This window comes from Lepus europaeus, chromosome 7 (genome assembly GCF_033115175.1).
Source record: "Lepus europaeus isolate LE1 chromosome 7, mLepTim1.pri, whole genome shotgun sequence".
NCBI lineage: Eukaryota > Metazoa > Chordata > Mammalia > Lagomorpha > Leporidae > Lepus > Lepus europaeus.
Genome location: NC_084833.1, coordinates 1,129,458 through 1,151,769, shown reverse-complemented (window position 1 = coordinate 1,151,769; position 22,312 = coordinate 1,129,458). Strand labels below are relative to the sequence as shown.

General features: G+C 64.1%; 1 protein-coding gene across 2 annotated transcripts in view; it reads left to right on the top strand.

The window, feature by feature from the left end:
- KCNQ1 (potassium voltage-gated channel subfamily Q member 1) overlaps positions 1–22,312 on the top strand; it is a 282,518-nt gene that overhangs the window by 50,546 nt on the left and 209,660 nt on the right. The window contains exons 3-5 of one of the 2 annotated variants that reach the window (XM_062195647.1): positions 21,047–21,173; positions 21,554–21,632; positions 22,151–22,247. The exons of the other annotated variant lie outside the window; for it this stretch is intronic. Coding sequence (XP_062051631.1) covers positions 21,047–21,173; positions 21,554–21,632; positions 22,151–22,247 — 303 coding nt within the window. The remainder of the gene's footprint in view (positions 1–21,046; positions 21,174–21,553; positions 21,633–22,150; positions 22,248–22,312) is intronic. 2 annotated transcript variants of the gene reach the window in all.

Sequence of the window (22,312 nt, the reverse complement as noted above, 5' to 3'; positions counted from 1 at the left end):
CCGGAACATTCCCTGAGCACAGGGGCCGCGTGGTGAAGCCTGTTCTGCAACAAAGACCCCCTCTGTGAAGCCGACGCCCAGGCTGGGATTGTTGTCTGTTCAGACCCTGGCAGGGGGAGGGGCTGGGCTGGGTGCTAGAGAGTTCTGGAACCTTCTGGAAAATTGGGGAACCCGATACCGTACGAGTGGTTTGCGAGAACTGGGTTGGGATTTGGGGGCCGCCAGGCAGGGAGTGGATGGGAGACAGCTGGGGTAGGGGTGCCTGCTCCCCAACTTTCCCACCAGGAGCCCCTGCTGCAGATCTCTCCCAGGGGCTACCCCCTGAAGGAAGAGGGCTGGGGTCCTGCCATGTGCCTGCCGGGGAGTCCTGTGGGTCCCAGTGCGCTGGCCACTGCAGAGCCACTGGGCAGCCCCCTGCCTGTGCTCTGCTTCCAGCATGGATGCCTGGGGCACGTGCAGAGGAGGGCAGGCTCCTGCCAGGTCAATGCCCGCTGTCCGCCGTCTCGGCTGTCACCTGCGGGTAGTGTTGCCCGTGTGGCCCTGGCTGCCCCTCCCTCGTCCCTGTGCTGGGCCTTCCCACTGTGTGAGCTCGTGGGCCACAGACCCGGCTTCCTGGAGCCCCGCCCGCCCCAGGGAGTGACCTTCGGGGATGTGGGCCCAGGGCCTTGTTTCCCACTGGGTGTCGGTGCACGCTGGCGCCCGCTCACCTGGGTGCGTGCGCGTGCGCGTGCGTGTCTGCCCACACTCTCTTCTCTTCCCTGCTCCTCTCAGAGTTCACGATTCAGCTGCAGGCACGTCGCCACTCGTGGGCTGGGGGGGGGGGGCGGTGTATGGGGTGGGACCGCGGCCCAGCAACAGGGCTTTGTGGGAAGTGACAGTGGCCCGTCTTCAGGGGCCCTGGGCCGCGGGGAGAAGGGGACCCCACGTGGGCCTTTGTTCTCCGTGGTGTGTGAGGGGCGGCCTCCCCGGGGCCCCGAGGCCCAGGACAAAAGTCAGTGCTGGGGCTGGGGCCGCCTGCTGTGGGCGCGGGCCGCTGCCTCGGGCTTAGTGGGATTAGAGTGTGCCGGCCTGGGACAGGTGTCTCCTTTATGCTGGGGCTGGAGCGAGCCTCGCCAGGGAGAGCCACGTCGGGCGGGGGCTCGGGTCCTTGTTTTCACATCTGACCCGGCCAGCTGGAGGGCCTTGCTTTTAGCACGGGGTAACAGCTGACATAACATCCCGGGGACGGCTGAACGGCCGGGCCTGGCACCCGCACTCCACTGGGGCGCCCCGGGGGCTGCCTGGGGGGGAGTCGTTGGGGATAATAGCCCGGGCTGTGGCGCGGGTCTGCCAGCTGTCCCACCCCACGGGCAGGGGCCTGCGGAGGGGGCTGGGCAGGTGCCAGAGTGCTCCCCCGCCCCCACCCAGGGCGCTTCTCAGCCTCCCCAGATGCCCTGGCGGGGGGGGGGGGGGCGGCCACGCTGGGCAGCACCCAGGTCTCCCCAGACCCCCGCTGGGCTGGTGGCGTCTTGTGCTGGATTCTTGGGGTCCCAATTGCAAAGCAGGGGTGGCCTGAGATCCTGTGTGGAGCCCGTGGGGTCCCTGGGCCAGGGGCTGCTCTGCGTGCCTGTCTGGAGGAATGGGCTTTGGCCCCTGGGGGCTGTGGAGTTGTGGCCATTGGGGCGGTGCCTCTCCCCACACAGGCAGGGCCCCTGGGCACCCGAGAAGGTGCCTTTGGCCTTTGCAGCCTGGCTTCCTGTTGGGCGGAGACCCTTGGCCCAGAGCCTCGGCCCCAGGGTCTTGCTCTGAACCTTGGGTGTGATCCAGGAGACTGAGGGACAGGTGGAAGACACTGGGACACGTGTGGACACACAGCGTGGACATGTGCAGGGCACCAGGTGCACGCAGGGACAGATGTGTGTGAGCGGGCCCGTGGCACACACGCAGGGACGCCTACAGGCAGATACGTGGTGCACACGCGGGGATGGTGTGGCGCTCTCACTCAGCCTGGAGTTGGGGCCCGCTGTAGCTGGCTAGGATCTGGCCAGTTTCCGAGCTCCCTGTGCCGAGGAGAACGTGTGCATTCGGACCACGTGCGCTGGGCACTGGGGACGGCGTGCGTCCTTTCCTCCTGTGAGGTTTTTGAGCTGGGCCTCGGCCAGCTGGGGGAGTTGGGGCCAATGGCCAGTTTCCTTCAGGGTGGGGACCAGGCAGGGGTCCATTTGTTGTTCGTTTCCCGATATGCCATGGTTGCTACAGAAGTCTAGGATGAGCACTGAGCCCCAGTGACCCCGTTCTCCCAGGGTGCTGCTGGCGGGACTCCGAGCAGCGTGTCTACTTAGTATGTGGTGTGCCTCATGGCCAGCCCCAGCTGACTGGGGGGTTAAGCGAGGATGGCCAGAAGACCCCTGGGTCCTGGGGAGATGCCTCTTGTCCCGGGAGCTGGGAAGAAAGGAGGGTGTCTCTCCTCTGGCTCCACTGGGGCCAAGGCTGGGCCCTTCCTGGACGGCTCCCGGAGCCCCTGGGCCTCCCTCATGAAGGGGTAGCATTGAGGCTGCAGGTGTGGGGCCCCTGGTTGTCATGGGCTGTGCCCGAGAGGAGTCAGGGAGGCTCCCCAGGAGACCCCGGAAGACTCCAGGAGGTGATGGGCCTCCAGGCCCCACAGCTGAGCTGGCGGCTGCCTCCTGGCAGACGTGGAGTGGCAGGTGGGGTTGGGTGTGGAGGAGGGGCCGCGTCCCCACCACAGTGCACCGGCCCCACGTAGCCACAGCCGTAACCTCAGCTGCACCCAGGCTCACCACACGTGGCTGTGTGTGGACGTGTCCGTGCCGAGAACCATCCCGATGGCCAGCATGGTGAACCCGTGCTTCCCCTCTGCCTCACGCCTGAGAGTGTCCCCGTGCCCTCGCCCCCACTCAGTGTCTGCTGCCAGACACTCATGGTCTTCCGGAAGGTCATGGAAAACGTACATTATGAGAAATTTTCTTACCAAAATGAACTTAGCATTTAATTCGGTTCTTGCACAAGCTTTTAAAAGATTTATATGTTTGAAATGCAGTTAGGTCTTCCATCTGCTGGTCCACTCCCCAAATGGCTACAGCGACTGGGGCTGGGCCAGGCCGAAGCCAGGAGCCAGGCGTTCCGCACAGGTCTCTCGCTGGGTGCAGGGGCCCGAGCACTCAGGTGGTCCTCCACTGCTTTCCCAGGGGCATTAGCAGGGAGCTGGTGGTCAGGTGTGCCCGTCGCCCATTCCCCTTCGTGGCTGAGTGATGCTCTGGCGTGGGTTGCGGTCTGTGGATGCAGCCACGTGCCGATGGCTCTGTGGCAGGGAGGTCTTCGTGAGCAGTTCCATTTCCTTTTTGCTCTCCTAGGGTAGTTCCTAGGGATGGAGCGGCTGGGCGACTAGGAACGTGGCTGTTCCCCTGTTGAGATGGGCAGGCTGCCCTCCAAGGAGGCTGCGCCCTGCAAGGTGAAGTGAGCCGGGGCGCAGCTGTGTGTGCAGCCTGTGCGTGGGGTGCTTGGTGTTCACGTGGCTTCACCAAGCTGCAGTGGCAGTGCCCTGGGTCGTCCCGCAGCGCCCCTGCCCTCCTGGGTCGTCCTGTAGCGCCCCTGCCCTCCTGGGTCGTCCCGCAGCGCCCCTGCCCTCCTGGGCCCTCCCGCAGTGCCCCTGCCCTCCGGGGCCCTCCCGCAGCGCCCCTGCCCTCCTGGGCTCTCCCGCAGTGCCCGCTCTCTTGGGTCGTCCCGCAGCGCCCCTGCCCTCCTGGGTCCTCCAGCAGCGCCCCTGCCCTCCTGGGTCGTTCCGCAGCACCCCTGCCCTCCTGGGCTCTCCCGCAGCGCCCCTGCCCTCCTGGGCTCTCCTGCAGTGCCCCTGCCCTCCTGGGCTCTCCTGCAGCGCCCCTGCCCTCCTGGGCTCTCCCGCAGTGCCCGCTCTCTTGGGTCGTCCCGCAGCGCCCCTGCCCTCCTGGGTCCTCCCGCAGCGCCCCTGCCCTCCTGGGTCGTCCCGCAGCACCCCTGCCCTCCTGGGCTCTCCCGCAGCGCCCCTGCCCTCCTGGGCTCTCCTGCAGTGCCCCTGCCCTCCTGGGCTCTCCTGCAGCGCCCCTGCCCTCCTGGACTCTCCCGCAGCGCCCCTGCCCTCCTGGGTTCTCCTGCTAGTACATTTCGCTGCATCTTTTGGGGACCACACGCTTTAAATTTTGCAAAATCAGATTTTTTGCTTTTTTTCTTTTTATGCCCCATTTAGGAAACATATCCCAAACATGTGATTCCTAGGGTTTCCCTCGTGTGGTTCTGTAGCTCCAGTGCTTACACGTGGGTCTGTGACGTGTCTGGAGTTGATGTCTGCGGATCAGGTGGGCTCTGGGTGAAGTTTATATTTTTTCCTATGGACGTGAAATTGTCCCAGTGCCATTTGCCTGTTGGAAAAGAGTTTCCTTAACTCTGGAATGGCCTGGACGCCTCCTGAAGCTTGAGTTGTATCCCGGAAGTGTGGGGGTCTCCTGGGACCTGTGGGTCTGTCTTCCTGCTGCACTGTGGCCGTGGCCGTGGCCAACAGGGCTTGGAGAGTTCTGGTGGCTCCTCTCACGCTGCTCCCCCTTTCCAGGTCCACTGATCCTTGTCAGCTTCCACCAGAGGCCTCGGGTGCTTCCTTGGGGCTACCCTGGCCCAAGGGAGCCACGTGGGGAGAAGTGGCGTGTCCCTGGCCACACCCTGCCTGTGGGGCCTCACGGCTCTCGGCGCTGCCGGAGGAGCAGGCGTTTGCCGTGGCGAGTCTTTGTTCGTCTTGAGTCCTGGCTTCCCGCCGTAGATCCGTCTCGCGGCTCACAACCTGGCCAAGCGCACTTTCCCTGTGGGTTTTGGGCTTTTCTGCACCAAGCGGCCATGTGCCTGCATAGGGGATTTCACTGTTCTTCCGGATCTGGCCTCGCGCCCTGCCCAGCCCCCTCAGGCCACGCCCAGCTCTGTCCCCGTGTGGCTGTCGAGGTTGGTGTGAGGCCTTCTGATGGGATCCTGTGGTTTTCCTCTCCCGTGGTCTCTGAGAGTGGTTGGTTCTCTTGGTTCACTTCTGGGTTGTTGACCTTGTGTCCCTGGCTAAGACCCACATGCCCACGGTGTCTCATTCCTTGTGAATGTTGTTGGGCTGGGTTTGCTGAAATTTGGCTCAGAAACTTTGAGGGGTCTCAGCCCCCATCTTCTTAGGCCATCTTGTTTGGGTTTTGTAGTAACACTGGTGTGCTGGAGCGAGCTGGGATGCTGTCCTTGTCGTCTTCTGTGTCGCCGTCCACCTCGCTGCATGTGGGATCCATCTCCCTCCATGTGGGATCCATGTCGCCGTGTGTGGGATCCGTCTCCCTCCATGTGGGATCCATGTCGCCGTGTGTGGGATCCGTCTCCCTCCACGTGGGATCCGTCTCCCTTCATGTGGGATCCGTCTCCCTCCATGTGGGATCCATGTCGCCATGTGTGGGATCCGTCTCCCTCCATGTGGGATCTGTCTCCCTCCATGTGGGATCTATGTCACTGTGTGTAGGATCCGTCTCACCTCTTTCCTTTCTGCTCTGTGACTAGCAGCCTCAGCCCTGACTACTCTCAGTGAGAATGTTGTTAATCAGATTAGTAATTCGCTTATTAGATTTCTTCTTCTTTTTTTAAAAGATTGATTTATTTATTTGAAAGAGTTACACAGAGAGAGGAGAGGCTGAGAGGTCTCCTGTCCACTGGTTCACTCCCCAGATGGCCGCAACAGCCAGAGCTGCGCTGATCTGAAGCCAGGAGCCAGGAGCTTCTTCTGGGTCTCCCACACGGGTGCAGGGGCCCAAGCACTTGGGCCATCTTCTACTGCTTTCCCAGGCCATAGCAGAGAGCTGGATCGGAAGTGGAGCAGTCGGGTCTCTAACTGGCACCTATATGGGATGCCAGCGCTTCAGGCCAGGGCTTTAACCAACTGTGCCACAGTGCCAGCCCCTAGATTTCTTCTTGACCGAGCTTTGGTATTATGTGTGTTTGTAAGAAATTACTCACTTTCCCCAGGCTTTAAATGTATGGCTACTTAATTATTCACAGTATTCCACCGTGTTCTGCAGACGTCCACAGGGTCTGTAACCACGCCCCGCTGCCCTCAAGGCTGACGGTGGTGGCTTTGCTTGCCTTTTTCTTTTCTGTTCAGGTTTGTTTATTTGAGCAGCAGAGTTACAGAGAGGCGGAGACAGTGAGAGGTCTTCCATCTGCTGGTTCACTCCCCAGATGGCTGCAATGGCCAGGGCTGGACCAGGCTGAAGCCAGGGGCCAGGACTTCATCCAGGTCTCCCACGTGGGTGCAGGGCCCAAGCACTTGGGCCATGTTTGCTGTCTTCCCAGGTGCATGAACAGGGAGCTGGATCAGAAGTGGAACAGCCGGGACTCCAACTGGCACTCACATGGGAGCCGGCACCGCAGATGGTGGCTTAACCCCCTTGTGCTGCAGCGCCGGCTCCCGCGGCGTCCTCATGACAAACTGGCCGTTTATCGGTTACAAGATTGTTTTCTGCATCCTTGGAAACGCCTTTGCCCTGCAGCCTGCTCTAATATGTGTCGGCACTCCGGCTTCTGGAGAGAATTGGTGTTACCGTGGCACACCTTTTATTTTACTTTTCAGCTCTGTGTGTCTGGATGTTTGGAGTGTGTTTCTTCCTTGAAGGGTAGAGTTGAGTTTTATTTTGAGAGGCAAAATATCTTTCTCCTGGGTGACTTGATCTCACATGCACCTACGAATATGATTGATGTCCCTGGTCTCCACTCCAGCCTCCGTCACAGTCTTCTGTGACTGTATTCTGCTTCAGTCCTGGTGGTTTTCTCTGCAAGATAGGACCGGCGCTGTGGTGTCGCAGGTATAGGCGCTGGGGCCGCCTGCAGTGCCGGCATCCCATATGGGCGCCAGGTTGAGTCCCGGCTGCTCCACTTCCCATCCAGCTCTCTGCTGTGGCCTGGGAAAGCAGTGGAGGATGGCCAAGGTCCTTGGGCCCCTGCACCCCTGTGGGAGACCCAGAAGAAGCTCCTGGCTTCAGATCGGTGCAGCTCTAGTTGTTGCGGCCATCTGAGGAATGAACCAGTGGATGGAAGACCTATCCCTCCCTCCCGGTGGGACTGGCGTCATGGCACAGTGGGTTAAGGCACGGCCTGTGACACCGGCATCCCCCATGGCTGCTCCGCTTCCCATCCAGCTCCCTGCTGATGCACCTGGGGTAGCAGTGGAGGATGGCCCGAGTGCCTGGGCCCCTGCATCCACGTGGGAGACCGGAAGAAGCTCCTGGCTCCTGGTTTTGGCCTGGCCCAGCCCCGGCCGTTGTGGCCATTTGGGGTGAACCAGTGGATGGAAGCTCTCTGTCTCCCCCCCACCCCCCGTGACTCTGGTTTTCAAATACATAAATCCTCACCAAAGAATAGGCGTCTTGGCATTTAGGAGGGCTCGTCGTCGTGCTGTTCGTACCGTGCCTCGTGCTTCTCTGCTGTTTCCTGCCCTGGCTGGCTTGCTGGCTGTGCTGCGGCTGTTCTCTGCCGCCGGCTGTCTACTGCAAGCCGGGGGCTTATCCAGGTTCCCCATGGACGTTCAGGATGCCCTGGTGAACACGCGGTGTAGGAAATGACAGGTGATGGGGGGTGGCCCCCGTGTGCAGGTGAAAGATACTGGGGTTGCTGGGGCGGCATTGCTGGCAGAGGGGATAAGATCCTGAGCAGAGCATGTGCCTGGCACTGCTGGTGGGAGCCACGAGGACCCCGGAGGTTCCAGAAGGTTCCATGAGCAGCCCAGAGGTCCCAGGAGGTTCCACAGGGAGCCAAGAGGAGGAGAGAGGAATCGTGCCGCCAGGGAGGTGGGTGGGGGCCTGGTGTGTGGGGGAGGGGGCTCCTTGGACTGATGGGGACTTGGCTGAGTAGGAACCAGCACCCGGCCAGGAGGCTGGCGCTGGAGGGACAACGGCTGGGACCCGAGTGCCGTGGACCAGCGTCTTGGTTGTGGCGCCAACACAGGATTGCATGCTCACGGGGAGGTGGGCTGGGGGCATTGCCAGCTCGGGCGGGTAAGTCTGAACCCCATGTGCACCTCTGAGGTGAAGCTGTCCCTCGTCTGTGTGAAGAACTGCCCGTGGAGCAAAGGGAGACCCCCAGGCAGCAGCCTTCACCCCGGTGAGCCCCCAGCCATGTGGCGGCTGGCTGGCCGGCCGCGGGCGGCTCTGGGGCTCGCCGGGGCCCCGAGGGTGGTGGAGGGGAACGAGGCCGTGCTCCGTGTCGAGGCTGGCTCTTCTCAGCCGTCTGCACCTGCTCCGCGTGGGCATCTGGGGCGGGGGCGCCGCTGTCTGCCTGGGAGCTGTGAGGAGTTTTGGTGGCGAGTGGGGGGCAGTTCCCTGCCCACCCTCAGCCTTCTTGATCCCTGTGGCTGTGACCTCCATCTGGAGGCCGTTGGGTGGCAGGTGCTGGCTGCTTCCTTTTGGGCCATTTCCGGGTGGGTGCTGGGGGCGGGCTTCCAGCTTCCACCCTGCTTGCCCATGCAAGGGGCCAGTGGAGTCGACGTGGTGACTGTGCTCATATGTGGCCTCGGGTCTGCCACAGCGGGACACGCGGCGGGGCCGCTGGGAGCCCTGGGGGCAGGGGCCGGCGGGGCCCCAGGAGGGGAGCCTCTCCTTGGCTGGGCGCCGCCCTCAGGCCTGCTGTGCCGCGGGCCCCTGCCTGCTTCAGGGCCTCTGTTTTCCAGCCTGGTACCAGGCTGCGGGGCCCCTGGGCGACCCTGGGGCTTGGGAACAGAGCAGGAGGTGGCCCTGCCCGCGCGGTCCTACTCCCCATGGCCGGAGGCAGCTTCCTCCCCCTGACCTGAGGGAAACAAGTGGTGTCTGTGTGCTGTGGCCAGGGATGCCTGCGGGCAGCAGACATGAGCGGCTGCATGTGGCCAGCCCAGGTGGGGCCTTGCCTGGCGTCCCCTCTGCACCGTGCACTCGAGCAATGCTCCCCCTGCCTGTGGAGCTCTTCTGAGCGGCAGGAAGGAGACCAGGCAGTGGGGTGGGCAGGCCTGGGGAGGGACAGACCCCAGGACGGGAGGCACCAGTGTGGGTGTGGTGTTGATGGCTCTGCCGTCTGTGAAGGGCAGAGCCGTCACCTGCAGCTTGGATGACACTTGGCCAGAGAGGCCTTCGCTGTGGTGTGGACAGCGCCAAGTGCGCCCACACAGCGCTGGGTGTGCCTGCCCAGCACCAGGTGCACCCGCATAGCGCCAGGTGCGCCCACACAGCGCCAAGTGCGCCTACGGGATGAACCCTTGTGGTCTCGGGGCGGGGGGTGGAGGGGCTGACACTGCAGGTAGGTTTCTTCCATGCTGGGGTGTCTGCACTCCCACTGTCACCACACTGCCCCCTCCCTGCTCTGGGGTGGGGTGAGAGACACAGGTGGGAGTGCAGAAAACCCTTACACTAGGAGCATCAGCGAGGGTACAGACTCCCCAGACTCCAGAGCCAGCAGCTCCCCCTGGAGAGCCCGGGGGAGGGGTGTGCATAGAGCTAGAAAACAGCCGGCACCCAGCACGCACCTGCCCTAGGAGATGGTGCCTGCACCCTAAGGGGCCCCGGGCACAGTTGCCAAGGTCAGCATGCTGGGGTGGGGACCAGCTCTGCTCAGTACAGGCGCAAGTGGCGGGCAGTGGGGTTGCAGAGATGGCCTCCAGCTGGGGACCAGTTGGGAGCTTCCAGAAGGAGCTCTGAAGGGCATCGCAGGCCTCAGAGGGCCCCTCTGGCTGGTGGGCCGGGAGCAAGCGGGGTTTGGTCTCTGGGGCCAGGCCTGGGCATCTGGCCTCTTAACACCCACTTCCTGTGGGCTCCCCACGGGTTTCAGCCAGGCAGAGCCCCAGGTTCTGGGGCCACGGCAGGTGTGGAGGCCACTCGTGGAGTGGCAGGGCAGCCCCAAGGCCTGGCTGTGTGCACCCAGGTTTCGGCCTGCAGGTCGCTGAGCCCCGCTTGGGGGCAGGGCTTGTGGGGACCGGCTGCTGCAGGGTTTGAAGCGGGCACCAAAAAACTCCGGGCTTTTCTCTCTCTCTTTTTTTTTTTTTTTTTAATCTCCATCGATCAGGTCTTTGACTTGGTTCATTTCTGCTTTGAATATGTTAACTTAAGATAGGTGAGCTGCCTCCTGTGTTTCTTGGGTCGGCTCCATGGTCTTCCTGCTTCCCCTCGGTCACGTCTGCTCTGTGGAGGCCCGGAGAGGGTTCTGGACGGGGAGCTCCCCTCCCCGAGTCTCCCGGGTAACACAGGTGCTGTGTCCACAGCCATCTTGCCCCTGGGAGTCAGGGTCCAGATGGTGCCTTCCCCTCCCAGGGGCTCCTGCGCCCTTGCCTGCGGCCGCCCCTCCCCCACCCCAGCACCTGGCCCTGCGGGGCTGCTTTTGCTGGGGACGCCACGGGAAGGGGGTCCCCCAGCGTGACGTGCTCTCTGTGCCGGGTCCTGCGCTCCGTGGTTTGTCTCCTTCTGCTTGGGAAGGGTGAGATGTTCCAGTTGCACACCCACACGCACTGCTGGATGGCGGTGGATGGCGTCTCCCTGAGACACTGCAGAGCCGAGCGGGGTCCCCTTTGGTCACCTTTTGCATCGGCGTTCTCCTCACCACTCAGTAGATTCCAGCCTCCCGGGTGACAGGCGTGCCCCCGGCCGCTCCTGTGTGGCCCCTCGGTGCCGTGCCCACTCCTGTCACCGCGTCCGGGGCTGTGGGACCGGCGTTGTGTTCCTGACACCAGTCTGTCACCGGCCTCCATCTTCTCCCACTCGGTGGCTCCGTTCCCGAGACTTCTGACGAGGTCTGACCCGGCGCGGGTTTCTCCCCTGTAAGGTGCGTGTTCTCTGTGTCCTGTCTAGGAGATAATTGCCTAATCCAGAGCTACAAAGCCCTTCCCCTGGTTGGTGTGGACTGTACAGTGTCACGTTTCTGGTGGAGATCTGAGAGTCATTTCAGGCCTGATTCTATCTGGTGACAGCCAGGGATCGGGGTTAAATCTTGGTGTATGTGGCTCCCTGTCGTCCCGGCGACCCCGTTCCTGTGGAGTTGCTCCGGCACCTCTGATGACAACCAGCTGCGTGTGTGGCCCCGGCTCTGGACTGCATGGCCCTGCTTCCAGGACGCTCTGTCTGCTGTGGCTTCTGTACTGAGCCTGGAAGCCGGGCCGTTCGTCCCCAGTCCTGCTCGTCGTCAGAGGTGCGTGCAGCGTCCTGCCAGGGCCTCCGGCCCTCGTATAAATCTGAGAGTCAGCTCGTCAGTGTCCGCCCAAGGAGACCGCACTCGGGTTGCAGGCACAGCTTCGCCACTCCCTCTCCTGGTGCTCTGGTGGTTGGAGTCCTGTTTCTGGTCCACGGTTACAAAGGACTTCATGTCTTCGAAAGTGCTGAGCTGACAGTTTCCTCAGCTTCGTTGTTGCCTTGTTTCTTGTTTAAACCTAGAAGTAAAACTGACTTCCTATTTGTGTGTGCGTTTTTAAATAAAGATGTACTTGTTTGAAAGCTAGGGAGAGATAGATACATACGTATATAATCATACACACACACACACACACACAGTGTTGTAGGGGGAGGGAGAGACAGAGACAGAGAGAGAGCGCTTCCTTTTGGTAGTTCACTCCCCAAATGGCCATAACAGCCAGGTCTGGGCCTGGCTGAAGCCAGGAGCCAGGAGTTTCTTCCAGGTCTCCCACTTGGGTGCAGGGGCCCGAGGACCTGAGCCATCTTCTGCTGCTTTCCCAGGCCACAGCAGAGAGCTGGATTGGAAGTGGAGCAGCTGAGACTCGAACCGGTGCCCATATGGGATGCCAAGCACTGGAGGCAGCAGTTTTACACTCCACGCCACAGTGCTGGCCCCTCTCTCCTTTTCAAGCAAATAAGAAAATAAAAACTTTTAAAAGCTCAAGTCAGGATTCGAACCGGCACCCATATGGGATGCTGGCATGCAGGCTGGGGCTTTAACCACAGCGCCAGCCCCTGGGGTTTTTCTATGAGGATGATCAACCCACATGCATGTGGATTTTTGTCCTCTGAACGCATCGTGGCCACCCAGTAGGCTCGAGAGCTGCTGTCCCATCTCAGGGTCTATGGGGTCGCCACGGTGCTGGGAAGGGCTTGCCTTCTCAGGGTGCTGTGGACAGAGCGTGTGGCACAGCCAGCCATTGCGTCTGCCCACCAGAGACGGTGCCGCCACCTCTGTGGACCCAATCCCGAGTTCACTGTGCATCTCTGGCGACCTCGCCCGCTGACATCTTGTTGAGAGGCTTTGCATCTGGGTGCACGAGGTCCGCCGTCTCCAGCTCCTGTGCTGAGGGCTTTGGCTTGGGCACCGGGAGTGGACTCCTGCAGTAGCCACTGCTGCTCTCCCCTCCACCACCCCCACCAGCTGCCGAACTGCTTCCCCCACTCCCCCCGCCCACAGCCTAACTGCTCCCTCCCCCCTCCTCCCTCGCCATGGCCTTCCTGCCCCCCAACTTTTCCGCCTGCCACAGCCCCGCCACCCCTGCAGCAGCTCCCCCGTGCCTCCCCCTCCGTGGCAGCTGGCAGAGGCTCGCAGGGCGCTTTCCTGCGATGGGAGGGGCGCCCGTCTCCGAGCCCCTCGGTGTCACAGGATGCCCTTGGTCGTCAGTCGCTTCCTCAGTCCGCCCCTGGCAGAGAAAATGGCGCCCCCAGCCCCTGCCCAAGGCACTCAGCAGAGGGGCTCGGCTCAGACCCTTGGCCGGCCCTGCCTGGGTGCAAAGCTGACTGCCTGCCCGTCTCTCAGTGGCCACTGGGGGTGCGGCTGTGCGGAGTGGGCCCCCAGCCCCGCGACCACTCCGAGTTGGTGTGATGAATTCGCGGTGGAGCTGCTGAGGCCGCTGCTCGCGACGCCAGCGCCATCCCAGCCCCTGCTGCTCCCCTTCTGAGCCAGCTGCCTGCCGGGGCACCTGAGAAACAGTGTTTGATGGCCGAGGTGCCTGGGTCCCTGCACCCACCACCCACACGGGGATCCGGATGGAGCTCCTGGCTTCAGCCTGGTGCAGCCCGGGCTGTTGTGACCATCTGGGGAGTGAACCAGGGCATGGAAGCTTCTCTCTCTCTCTCTCTCTGTCTCCCTCTCTGACTGGAGCTCTTCCCAGTAAACAGATGAAAAACAACAAAAATAAACCCTTCAGGGATTGCACTCACCCATCACCTGGGGAGTAAGTGGGAGTGCAGGCTCTGGTCATGAGGCACGGCCCTCTCTGGGTGGGGGGAGCTGCCCTGCCCCCAGCTAAGCAGCAGTGCCCACGCTGCCCCCGCCCGGGGTGCAACATCCCCCAGCGTGCCCAGTGTCTCCCTGGGCTGTGTGGGGCAGGGGGCGGGAGTTTTGCTGCATTGTCAGAATCTGCTCGCGGGGGCTGGGGGCACCCCGTCCCCCTCCCGCTGTGGTGTCAGGGGGCCGCCCAGCCCGCACTGCTGCCTCCTGAGCCCAGAACACCCAGGCGGGGTGGAGGCGCCTCAGCGAACCACCTGCAACACGCGTGACGAGCCGGCCCCGCAAGGCGCCAGCGGCACACATGGGGGTGCAGCGGCCGGGGTCCCCGCACGCCTCCCCACCGTGGGTGGACAGCTTTCTGCTGAGGCTGGGGCGGGGAAGCTGGAGGACAAGGGGCCGCAGAGCGCGCTGGGCCTGTGGGTGTGGTCTCCTTCCCCCTCCGCCTGGGCTGCCTGCACACACACACACACAGCACATGCACACGGCCACACATGCCTCACCCCACCTCACCACTTGCAGAGGCCCAGTGGCTGGCTTAGAACCGCAGGCCTGGGGGAGAGCTGCCGGCAGGGGCAGGGTCTGCTCAGGGCATCCCTGGAGCAAAGAACTGTGCTCCCGCTGCCTTCTGGGAGGCTGCAGGGACCCTGGGGAGCATCCTGGAAGCTGTAGGGGGGATCCACTGTGTGGGGTCACCAGGCCTGGGGAGTCGAACTGAGCCCCTGGAACGTGGCCCCTGCTGGGGGGGTGAGAGCTCTCAGGTCCCCCAGGCATGGCTGCTTGGGTGTGGCACAGGCCCTGACCTGCAGCTACACGAGAGCCCTGCTGGGCGGCACGCAGTGGACACTGGGCCTCATGGGACCCATCATGGTGTCCAGGATGGAGTGACAAGGCAGCTGCTGCCACCCACTCACAGGCCTGGGTGCGCAAAGGGCAGGAATGCCTGTCCCCTTGGTGACCGAGCAAGCCCTGGGTCTCTCCGTGCGGAGGGCAGCCGCCCAGATAGCTGGCAGGTGGGGCTGGTGCCGGGGGAAGTGGCCCTGTGCAGAGTGGCCCCAAAGCCAGGTCTCACTGATGGCTGGGGGTGCAGAGCAGTAGCTGACCATGACCGGCGGCCGGGGCCCACGTCCCTAAAAGGCCTGGTGCTGGACTCCGAGGCCGCTGCCCGGGATGAGCACGCGCCCTCCTTGTTGTCTTGCACTTGCTGGGGCTCTGGGGATTCAGGGTGCCCAGTCCTGCAGAACCAGGACTTCAGGGAGGGTCACGTTCCCCTCCTCCACCATCTGCCAAGGCAGTGAGTGCGCCAGGGACTCTGCTGGTCTTTCTGGACCCCTCAGGTGCCTGGGGCAGGAGGGGGAGCATGTGCCCCCCACCTGGGGTGTCTTGGCAGGGCCTCGGGCAGCAGCAGGCGGGTGCTGGGGGATGGGCGTGGAGGTGGAGGGGGTCCCCTGGAAGGTGGCTCTGGCTTGGTGAGTCCCACTGCCCAGTACAGGGACAGGGCTATGCTGTGAAGGAGAGCTTGGCTTTGGACAGACGTGGGGAAGGGGCAGGCTCCAGGGAGGCACAGGGCACAGGGAGGGGCTCAGGGTGCTGCCTGCCCAGGCTCCTGTGGCTGCGGTGGCCTGGGGCCATCTCCACCCCCTCGCCGCTCACTTGGGCACACCCAGCACCCCTCTCCCTTCTGCACTGCTGCTGTGTCTGAGCAGGCACGGGCTCTAGGAGGTGGGTGCTTCTGTGTACCCACTGCACAGGTGAGGGAGACGAGCCACGGGTTGAGCGGCCCGCATGGGTGACCGAACCTGGGGGCGGCCATGCCAGTGGCTCTCATGCCCTAGACCATCCCTGCCTTTCCCCTGGGCCTATCTGCTTCCAGGTTAGTGGACGACACCTCGCCTCATGTGAGTGAAAGGGGACAGCCCTCGGGGAGCAGCGGGGCCGCGTGGAGCCAAGCTGTGGGCAGCCGAGAGCCTGGCCTCCTGGCCCGGCCTGTGTTGTGGGGGAGGGCAGGCTCTGGGTCTGGGCTGTGCGTTCAGTGGGACAGAGGGCAGCGCTGGGCTAATGGGCTGACAGTGTCCCAGTGGTGGCCAGGGCCCAGAGGGCGCTGGCTGGGGAGAGGGCATGGCAGGGCTGGGGTCCCCTCCCTGGCAGGGTCTCTGTCCCTGCAGCACGTGGCCCATGGCCACGATAGCAGGAGCCTGACTGTCGTCCTCTGGGTCTGTGTTTCACCTGGGCCTGACCGGCCACATCATGGCGCTTGCCCCAGGCCAGGGCCACTCCAGCAGTTGGGGAGGGGGGTGGTGCTCCCTAGGGTGGGCAGTGGGCAGGGCCTGAGGGTTCCAGCTGTGCCCAGCACATGTCACCGGGGGGCCCGCCAGCTCTCGGCACAGGCTGGCGTCTGGGAGCAGCTGGCCAAGGCAGCCCCGGAACAAAGGGTGCTTTGACAGCCTGCGTGCCTGTGTCGTGCCTCCGGCCAGCTGACCCTCCTGGGAATGCCGAGGCTGGCGCACTCTGTGGCTTATCGGGGCCACGTGGAGTTGGAACAGCTGGCCCTGCAGCCTGCCCTGGGCTGTGGGGACCGCTGCCCGCCATGGGGAATTCCCTGGCTCAGGGTGCCCAGGTTTCCCAGCTGTGGGAGGAGCGCGAGACCCCGGCCCCTGGATCCCAGACCACCAGGCCCGACCCCATCACCCTGGAAAGCGAATGTCCTTCTGGGAGGGTCTGGAGGGTCTCCCAGGCCTGCGTCCCTGCCTCGGTGTGCCTTCCTGCCTCCTCGGAGGTTGATATTGGAGCCCTCTCATGAACAGGCCTCACGCCCTGGGGCCGTCTGAGTGCCTACCCCTGTCCTTCCCTCGTGGACCCCCTTGGTGCTCCTAAACCAGACCCTCAGCACGCCGAGTCTCAGAGTCTCCCCCATGGCACAGATTTGCCCGCTGGGAAACACGTGGCCGTGGCCGAGCTGGCCAGTGTGACCTTCATGCTTTCCGATGAGCGACAGTCTTGCCAGGTTGCGACAGGCTTGGGCCAGCACCGACCTTTCACCTCATGTCCACCCAGAGTAGAAGCCGCCCAGATAAGCGTGCGCCGTGCAAAACCTTTGTTTCAGGCACGGGTTCGGGCAGGGGGCCTGTTGTGCTTCGGCCACCCCGAATGCCAGCCGTGGTCCTGGACCCTGGCTCCAGGACTGTGTCTGTGCCTGGGGCATTGCCTACTGATTTCCTGAGGGTGCCTGCCCGGTGACGAGATTCCAGCGTCCACAGTGAGGCCTCCCGGGGGCAGGGCCCCCAGGATCCCCTGTGTTATCAGCGTCTGGAGCCTGATTCCCCCGCCTGAGCCGGACCCCTGTGTTACCCGGTGTCCCCCGTGTCTCCTGAGAGGACTGGGCGAGGTGGCCGGGCTGTGCTGGGAGGACATGGCCCGAGGACGGCACTCAGGCCTGCAGGGCCTCAGCTGAGCCGTGACCAAGCTCCAGGGCCCTGGTGGCCCAGAGGGAGCCTGGGCACTGGCTGTGTCGTGGCAAAGAACCAGGAGCACAGAAGTCACTGGTTGCGGCGATTTCCGAGTGAACCTCCAGTGGGTGCGGTAAACTCGCGGGGCCACCCCTCTGCCTGGGTCCAGGACTTCGGTCACCCTAAGAGGAGGCCCAGGCCACAGCGCTGGCCCCTCCCCACTGCCCCACTTCTAAGATACATGTGAGTACCGTCCAAGCCGAGCGTCCATGCAGACCAGAGCCCCAGGCCCTGCGGCCCCATTCTGTTCCCTGTGTCTGCGGCCTGGCTCCTGCAGGGCCCCCTTGTGACTGGCGCGTTTCATCGCTGATGTCCGCAGGGCCCTCTCCCCATCACCTGCGTGGGGATTTGCTGCTGTGTGAGGGCAGCTCTGAGCATGGCTGGGTGGACTCTGTCCACACCCTGCCCGTTCTCTTGGGCACCAGGATCGTGGTGCCAGCCAGTGTCAGCGTGTTCCTCTGGGGTCTTTTTTCATGAGAAGGTTTATCTTCTGCGTGGTTTTTGGTTCCCAGGAGAAGTGAGTTTGGGGGGACTCCACGTTTGCGGTTTGAGGAGCTGGCGGTGTTGCCTTCACGTGGGCCTGGCGGCCCCAGGTCCTCCCCACACCTGCTGCCCTTGTGGGCTTGAGAAGGAGGCACCTTGCGGTTTTCGTCCATCTCCCTCTGCACGTGGGATTCACTGTCCGTGTGTCTTGGAGAAATGTCTCCCCACGGCCTCTGGGTGGAACCTCGAGTCCCATGTGTGATGCCACAGAGAGCCGACCCCGGGTCTCGACCCACCCCCAGGCAGAATGGAGCCGGGAGAGGGTGGAGGCCCAGAGCCTGTGGCCCTCACTCCTTGGTAGGAAAACTTGCCGTGTGGCACAGTGGGGGCTACGGCCACGTGGTGCTGGGTCACTGTCTGCATCTTTCCTACTCTTTCCCCCAAGGCTGCTAAGGAGGGGCAGCCAGGGCACTGAGCTGCCTGCCCTGCCCTGGGCGGCCTCCTCCCAGGGTCTGGGCTGGGGGGCTCCTGTGCCTGTGCTTCCATGGCTGTCTCATGCCTCAGAACCTCCCCTGGTGGCCCCCGAGGTGACCTTGGGTGGCCGGTGCTGTTCAGGACTGCACACGGCCCGGGCTCGTCTTCCCATCTCTGAGTCCCCATCCGAGCCATCTCTCAGGGTCTTCCCCCTCCCAGGATCAGGGGCTTCGTCCAGAGCCCCCGTTGCCCCCTGGGTCATGGCCATGTGTGACAGCTGTCAGCCTTCCCAGGCAGGCTGGCCTCTCGTACCAGCACCCACTTCCGGGCCTGGAGGCGTCTGTGCTCTGCCTTGCCAGGAAGGCCCTTCCCCTCCCTGTGGTTGTCCGGCCTCTCCCAGAGTAGCAGCAGTGGTGACCACCCTGCTTGGAGGGGCTGGTGAGGAGCTGCGTGGACCTGTGCCCCGCCTGGACACGGAGCAGCCTTCAACAGGAGGCGGCCTGGTCTGTAGGACAGCGGCAGGGTGGGCGGGGCCTCCCTGGCCCTTGGCTATGATGGGGTCTCCGTGGGGCCCAAGGACGGCTTCTCCCGGATCTGTGGGCGGAGCTCAGGACCGCCCTCCGTCAAAGTCTCTGGCTGTTGTACCCTTGACCCAGGTCCTGCAGGCAGCATGGGGGCCCCACTGAGGCCACTGGGGCCGTGCAGGGAGTGCAGCCAGGGAGCGTCCTGGCGTGCAGGGCTCCCAGGGGGTGGGGGTGCCTGGAGGGCAAGGGGCAGGCGGGTGGGGGTGGGATTGTGGGGGAGCTAGGTGGTTGCTGAGCGGGAGACCTGGAGGAGGGGACGGATGTCATGAGCTGTGGGGAGGACCTTGAGCCACTTCCTTCACCCCAGGGGCTGTGCTTAGGGTCAGGTGTTCAGACCCATGAGCCTCAAGCCAGGGCAGACAGAGCTGGGCGCAAGGGCCCATCTCGGGTGGCTGCTCCAGCCAGGGCAGGGGAGATGGCCCTGCTGTCCCCGAGCCTGCTGTGCCTTGGAAGTGCTGTCCGTCCTCTGGGTCAGAGAGCGTGGGGGTGGGCCTCGGCGTGGCATGGGGGTCCGTGGCCCCACCTCGGCACGATCCCTCTGGGGTTCCGACTATGGCCTTGGGCGCGGGAGTCTGGGGGCTGGATCACGCGGTAAAGAATTTCCTCTGAAGGAACACTCAGTGCCGTGTCGCAGCCCGGGCACCCTGTTACCGAGTCCAGCAGGCTCCGAGGTCATTCCACCACCTCCCTCCAGAGGGTCCCACTCTCCAGGCCACTAGCCCCAGGGTGCTCCCAAGTGCTTCGGCCACTGCTGGGGAGCAGGGCGGACCACGGCTGTCAAAATGCAGCCTAGCGCTGGTGGTCTTCAGGGTGTCTGAGGATGTGTCCAGCTCAGGATGTGGCCGTGGAAGACACCAAGGCACCACAGAAGTGTCCAGAGAAGCCGCTGGGTGTGCAGCTGCCAGGGAGATGCGTGGAGGGCAGGGCTGGGACGCTGTGGGGCCCGCGTGGTGCCGGGACCGCCTGTGGCCGGGCGGGCTGACCCCTGTGAAGCCACGGGCTCCCCGCCTCAGTGCTTGGGGCTAGAGCTCCCCGTGTCCGTGGCCCAGACAAGCCTGCCCATGCTGTGGCCAGCAGCCCTGTGGCCAGATTCTTGAAGGCCAAGGATGAACCAGACCATGTGTCCATTCTTCTATCAGCTCTGTGCTGAGCACAGGGGAGCGGGTAAGACCAGTGGGGGCCCTGGGAGGCTCCCCTGGCCAGAAGCTGTTGTCCTCAGGAGCTACGGATGGGGTCTGGCATGAGGGGAGGGACCACCAACCGCTAGCGCAGTGAAGCTGTAGACCCCAGCTCCCCCATGCTCCTGACTGCTGCGTGGACTCCGTGCCTGAGCCTAAAACTTTGGGTGCGAGGAAGGCACTTCCCCCTCCTCGGTTGGGCTTGCCCGGGACACCAGCAGGGTTGCGTGAACACAGCTTCGTCCTGAGGAGTGACGTGGGAGCCCAGGGGGCAGCATTCCGTGCCCCTCGTGGTGGACTCCTGGTTGGGGATGCGATGGGGTAGGGCCAGGCATCATCACCACTCCGAGGGTGACAGGCAGGGCCAGCCGAAAACAGGCCCACGCGGCAATGGCCTTGTGGCTTTGCAACGTGGGTACCTGCCTTGGCCTCCAGACCCACACACCTGCCCCGGGGGCCTCCTGCCGGCCTGGGCTGGCTGGGAGCTGGGTCCCCTGCTTTTGAGGGAGATGAGGGTGTCTTAAGTCATTTCCGTGGGCTGCTTACCGCCGCTGAGCTGAGAGCGCAGATCCCCAGGACACTCCAGGCTCCGCTTCCCGCCTGCCTTGGGCTGTGTCAGCCCACGTGCAGGAGCCCCGGGACGCAGAGGAGCCCAGGGGCTGCCCCCCTGGACGTGCCAGGCCTGGCTGCCAGGAGCTAGTGTGCGCCCTTCCCAGGAAGTGCACGTGGGTCCCTGAGTATGGCCCGTGGTGGACTGCAGGGCCCTGCCAGCACGCTGCCCTCAGGTGCTGCCCAGGCAGTGGTCCTGGGTCTTACTGCAGAGCAGGCGCGCAGGCCCCCTTGGAGCCCAGGCGTCAGTCACCGCAGCCTGCTGGCGGGGAGGGCATGGCTGCTTCAGGGCTATGGTGCGTGGGGGGCTAGAGGTCCGGTCCCAAGGCCCAGTCTAGGGCACAGAGAGGCCGATGGTATAGCGAGCTCATGGCCCAGCCTCTCCTTCAAGCTTGTTCATGGCACCATCCACCAGCATTTGTCCACTGTCTGTCCATGCCCCTGCTCACACATGCGTCCACTCACCCACCTGTCTACCAGGTTGGCCACCTGCACGTGTGTCCACCCTGTCAGCCAGCTACCCTGGTGCCCACCTGGCCACTTGCACGTCTATCCACTTAGCCACCTGCATCCATCCTCTGTCCAGCTGTCTCTCCATCAGTCCTTCTGTTGTCACTCAGGTGCCCACCCTTGGCCCTTTAGCTGGCCCCTGCCCCAGGTGCCAGAAGAGCACCCTGACCGCAGAGCCTGTGGGCACAGTGGGCGCCCCAGTGGGGTAACTCCCTAGCTGCTGTTGTGCCTGCCCCGTGCTCCTGGGGGTGTGGTGGCTATGTGAGCTGAGCAGGGCATGGTGCCACCAGAGCCAGCCCTGCAGCCCCAGCTTGGTGGCCTGAGCCCTGGGGTGTAGCACTTACGTCGGCTCTGGCCAGGGAATGAGGACCGGAGCTGCCCTGGCCCCCTGGCCCTCTGGCCAGAAGAGCTGCAGCCCCATCGGGTGTCTGTGGCCGTGGCCCCATCCGAGCCCCGCCCGAGCCCTGCCCTCTCACCCTTGGTCCCGCAGGAGATTGTCCTGGTGGTGTTCTTCGGGACTGAGTATGTGGTCCGGCTCTGGTCTGCCGGCTGCCGCAGCAAGTACGTCGGCATCTGGGGGCGGCTGCGCTTCGCCCGCAAGCCCATCTCCATCATTGGTGAGTCCCACCTGCCAGGGGAACTTCTGTATCCCAGCCCAGCCTCCGCCAGAGAGCCCTGAGCACTGGGATACCCCCGTTTTCTACCTGTTGGGGCGGGAAGGCCCTGGGCTGCTGGCCACAGGTTTGGGGGGCTGGCTCCCCTTTCTGGCCTGGTACAGCCGGGCGGCACGCTGGTGGCCCTGGGTAGCCCAGTCATCAGGGTCAGAGCCTGAAGCTTTGTCCCCTGGCCCTTCGTGGGCCTCACAACTGGTCCTCGTGGAGGCCGGGATTTCACACACAGCTGCGGCAGGGGGCTAGGCCTGTCCCTCCTGACCGGCAAGCCCCTTCCCCAGGGCCCAGCTGGCAGTGTTCCTGACTGCCGCCCTCTTCCCCCCCAGACCTCATCGTGGTTGTGGCCTCCATGGTGGTGCTGTGCGTGGGCTCCAAAGGGCAGGTGTTTGCCACGTCGGCCATCAGGTAAGCCTGAGCCCTGGGTGCTGATGGCCCGCGGCTGTGGGGGGAGGGGCTGCCTACTCCCTCCCTCCCTCCCAAGTTGGGGTGGCCTCGCCCTCCACGCACCTCTCTGACGTGCTCCTTTGGCTGGGTGCCCGCTGTCCCAGAATGCTGAGCAGCGGGCTGGGGGCAGGGTTCACGGCGGTACAGGCGGATGGGGTGGCCAGGGCTCGGGGCCCACGAGACCTAAGACTTGCTGACTGGCACACAGCCTGCTCATCTGTAAACTGGGGTGGCCCTGGGTCTCCCCCAGAAGGCAGTTTGGGGCCAGAGGAGTGTGCTTGAACTACTGCCCTCCAGCCTGGGCCTGAGGATCAGAGCCAGGCCGGAGAGGGCCTCGGGCAGCACGGGGTGCTGAGGCCGGGAGGGGCAGGCACAGGGGGCAGGGGTCTCTGTGGAGATGCCATGCAGAGTGGGGGGCTGGTGGGACGGGGCCTCCCGACAGACGTGGCCTTCCCAGCCCTGCCGCGTGTCCTCCCCAGGGGCATCCGCTTCCTCCAGATCCTGCGGATGCTGCACGTGGACCGCCAGGGAGGCACCTGGAGGCTCCTGGGCTCCGTGGTCTTCATCCACCGCCAGGTGGGTGGCCGTGCGGCAGCACAGCCCACAGCGCTGTGGCCGCCCTGCAGCGGGGGCCCGGCCCG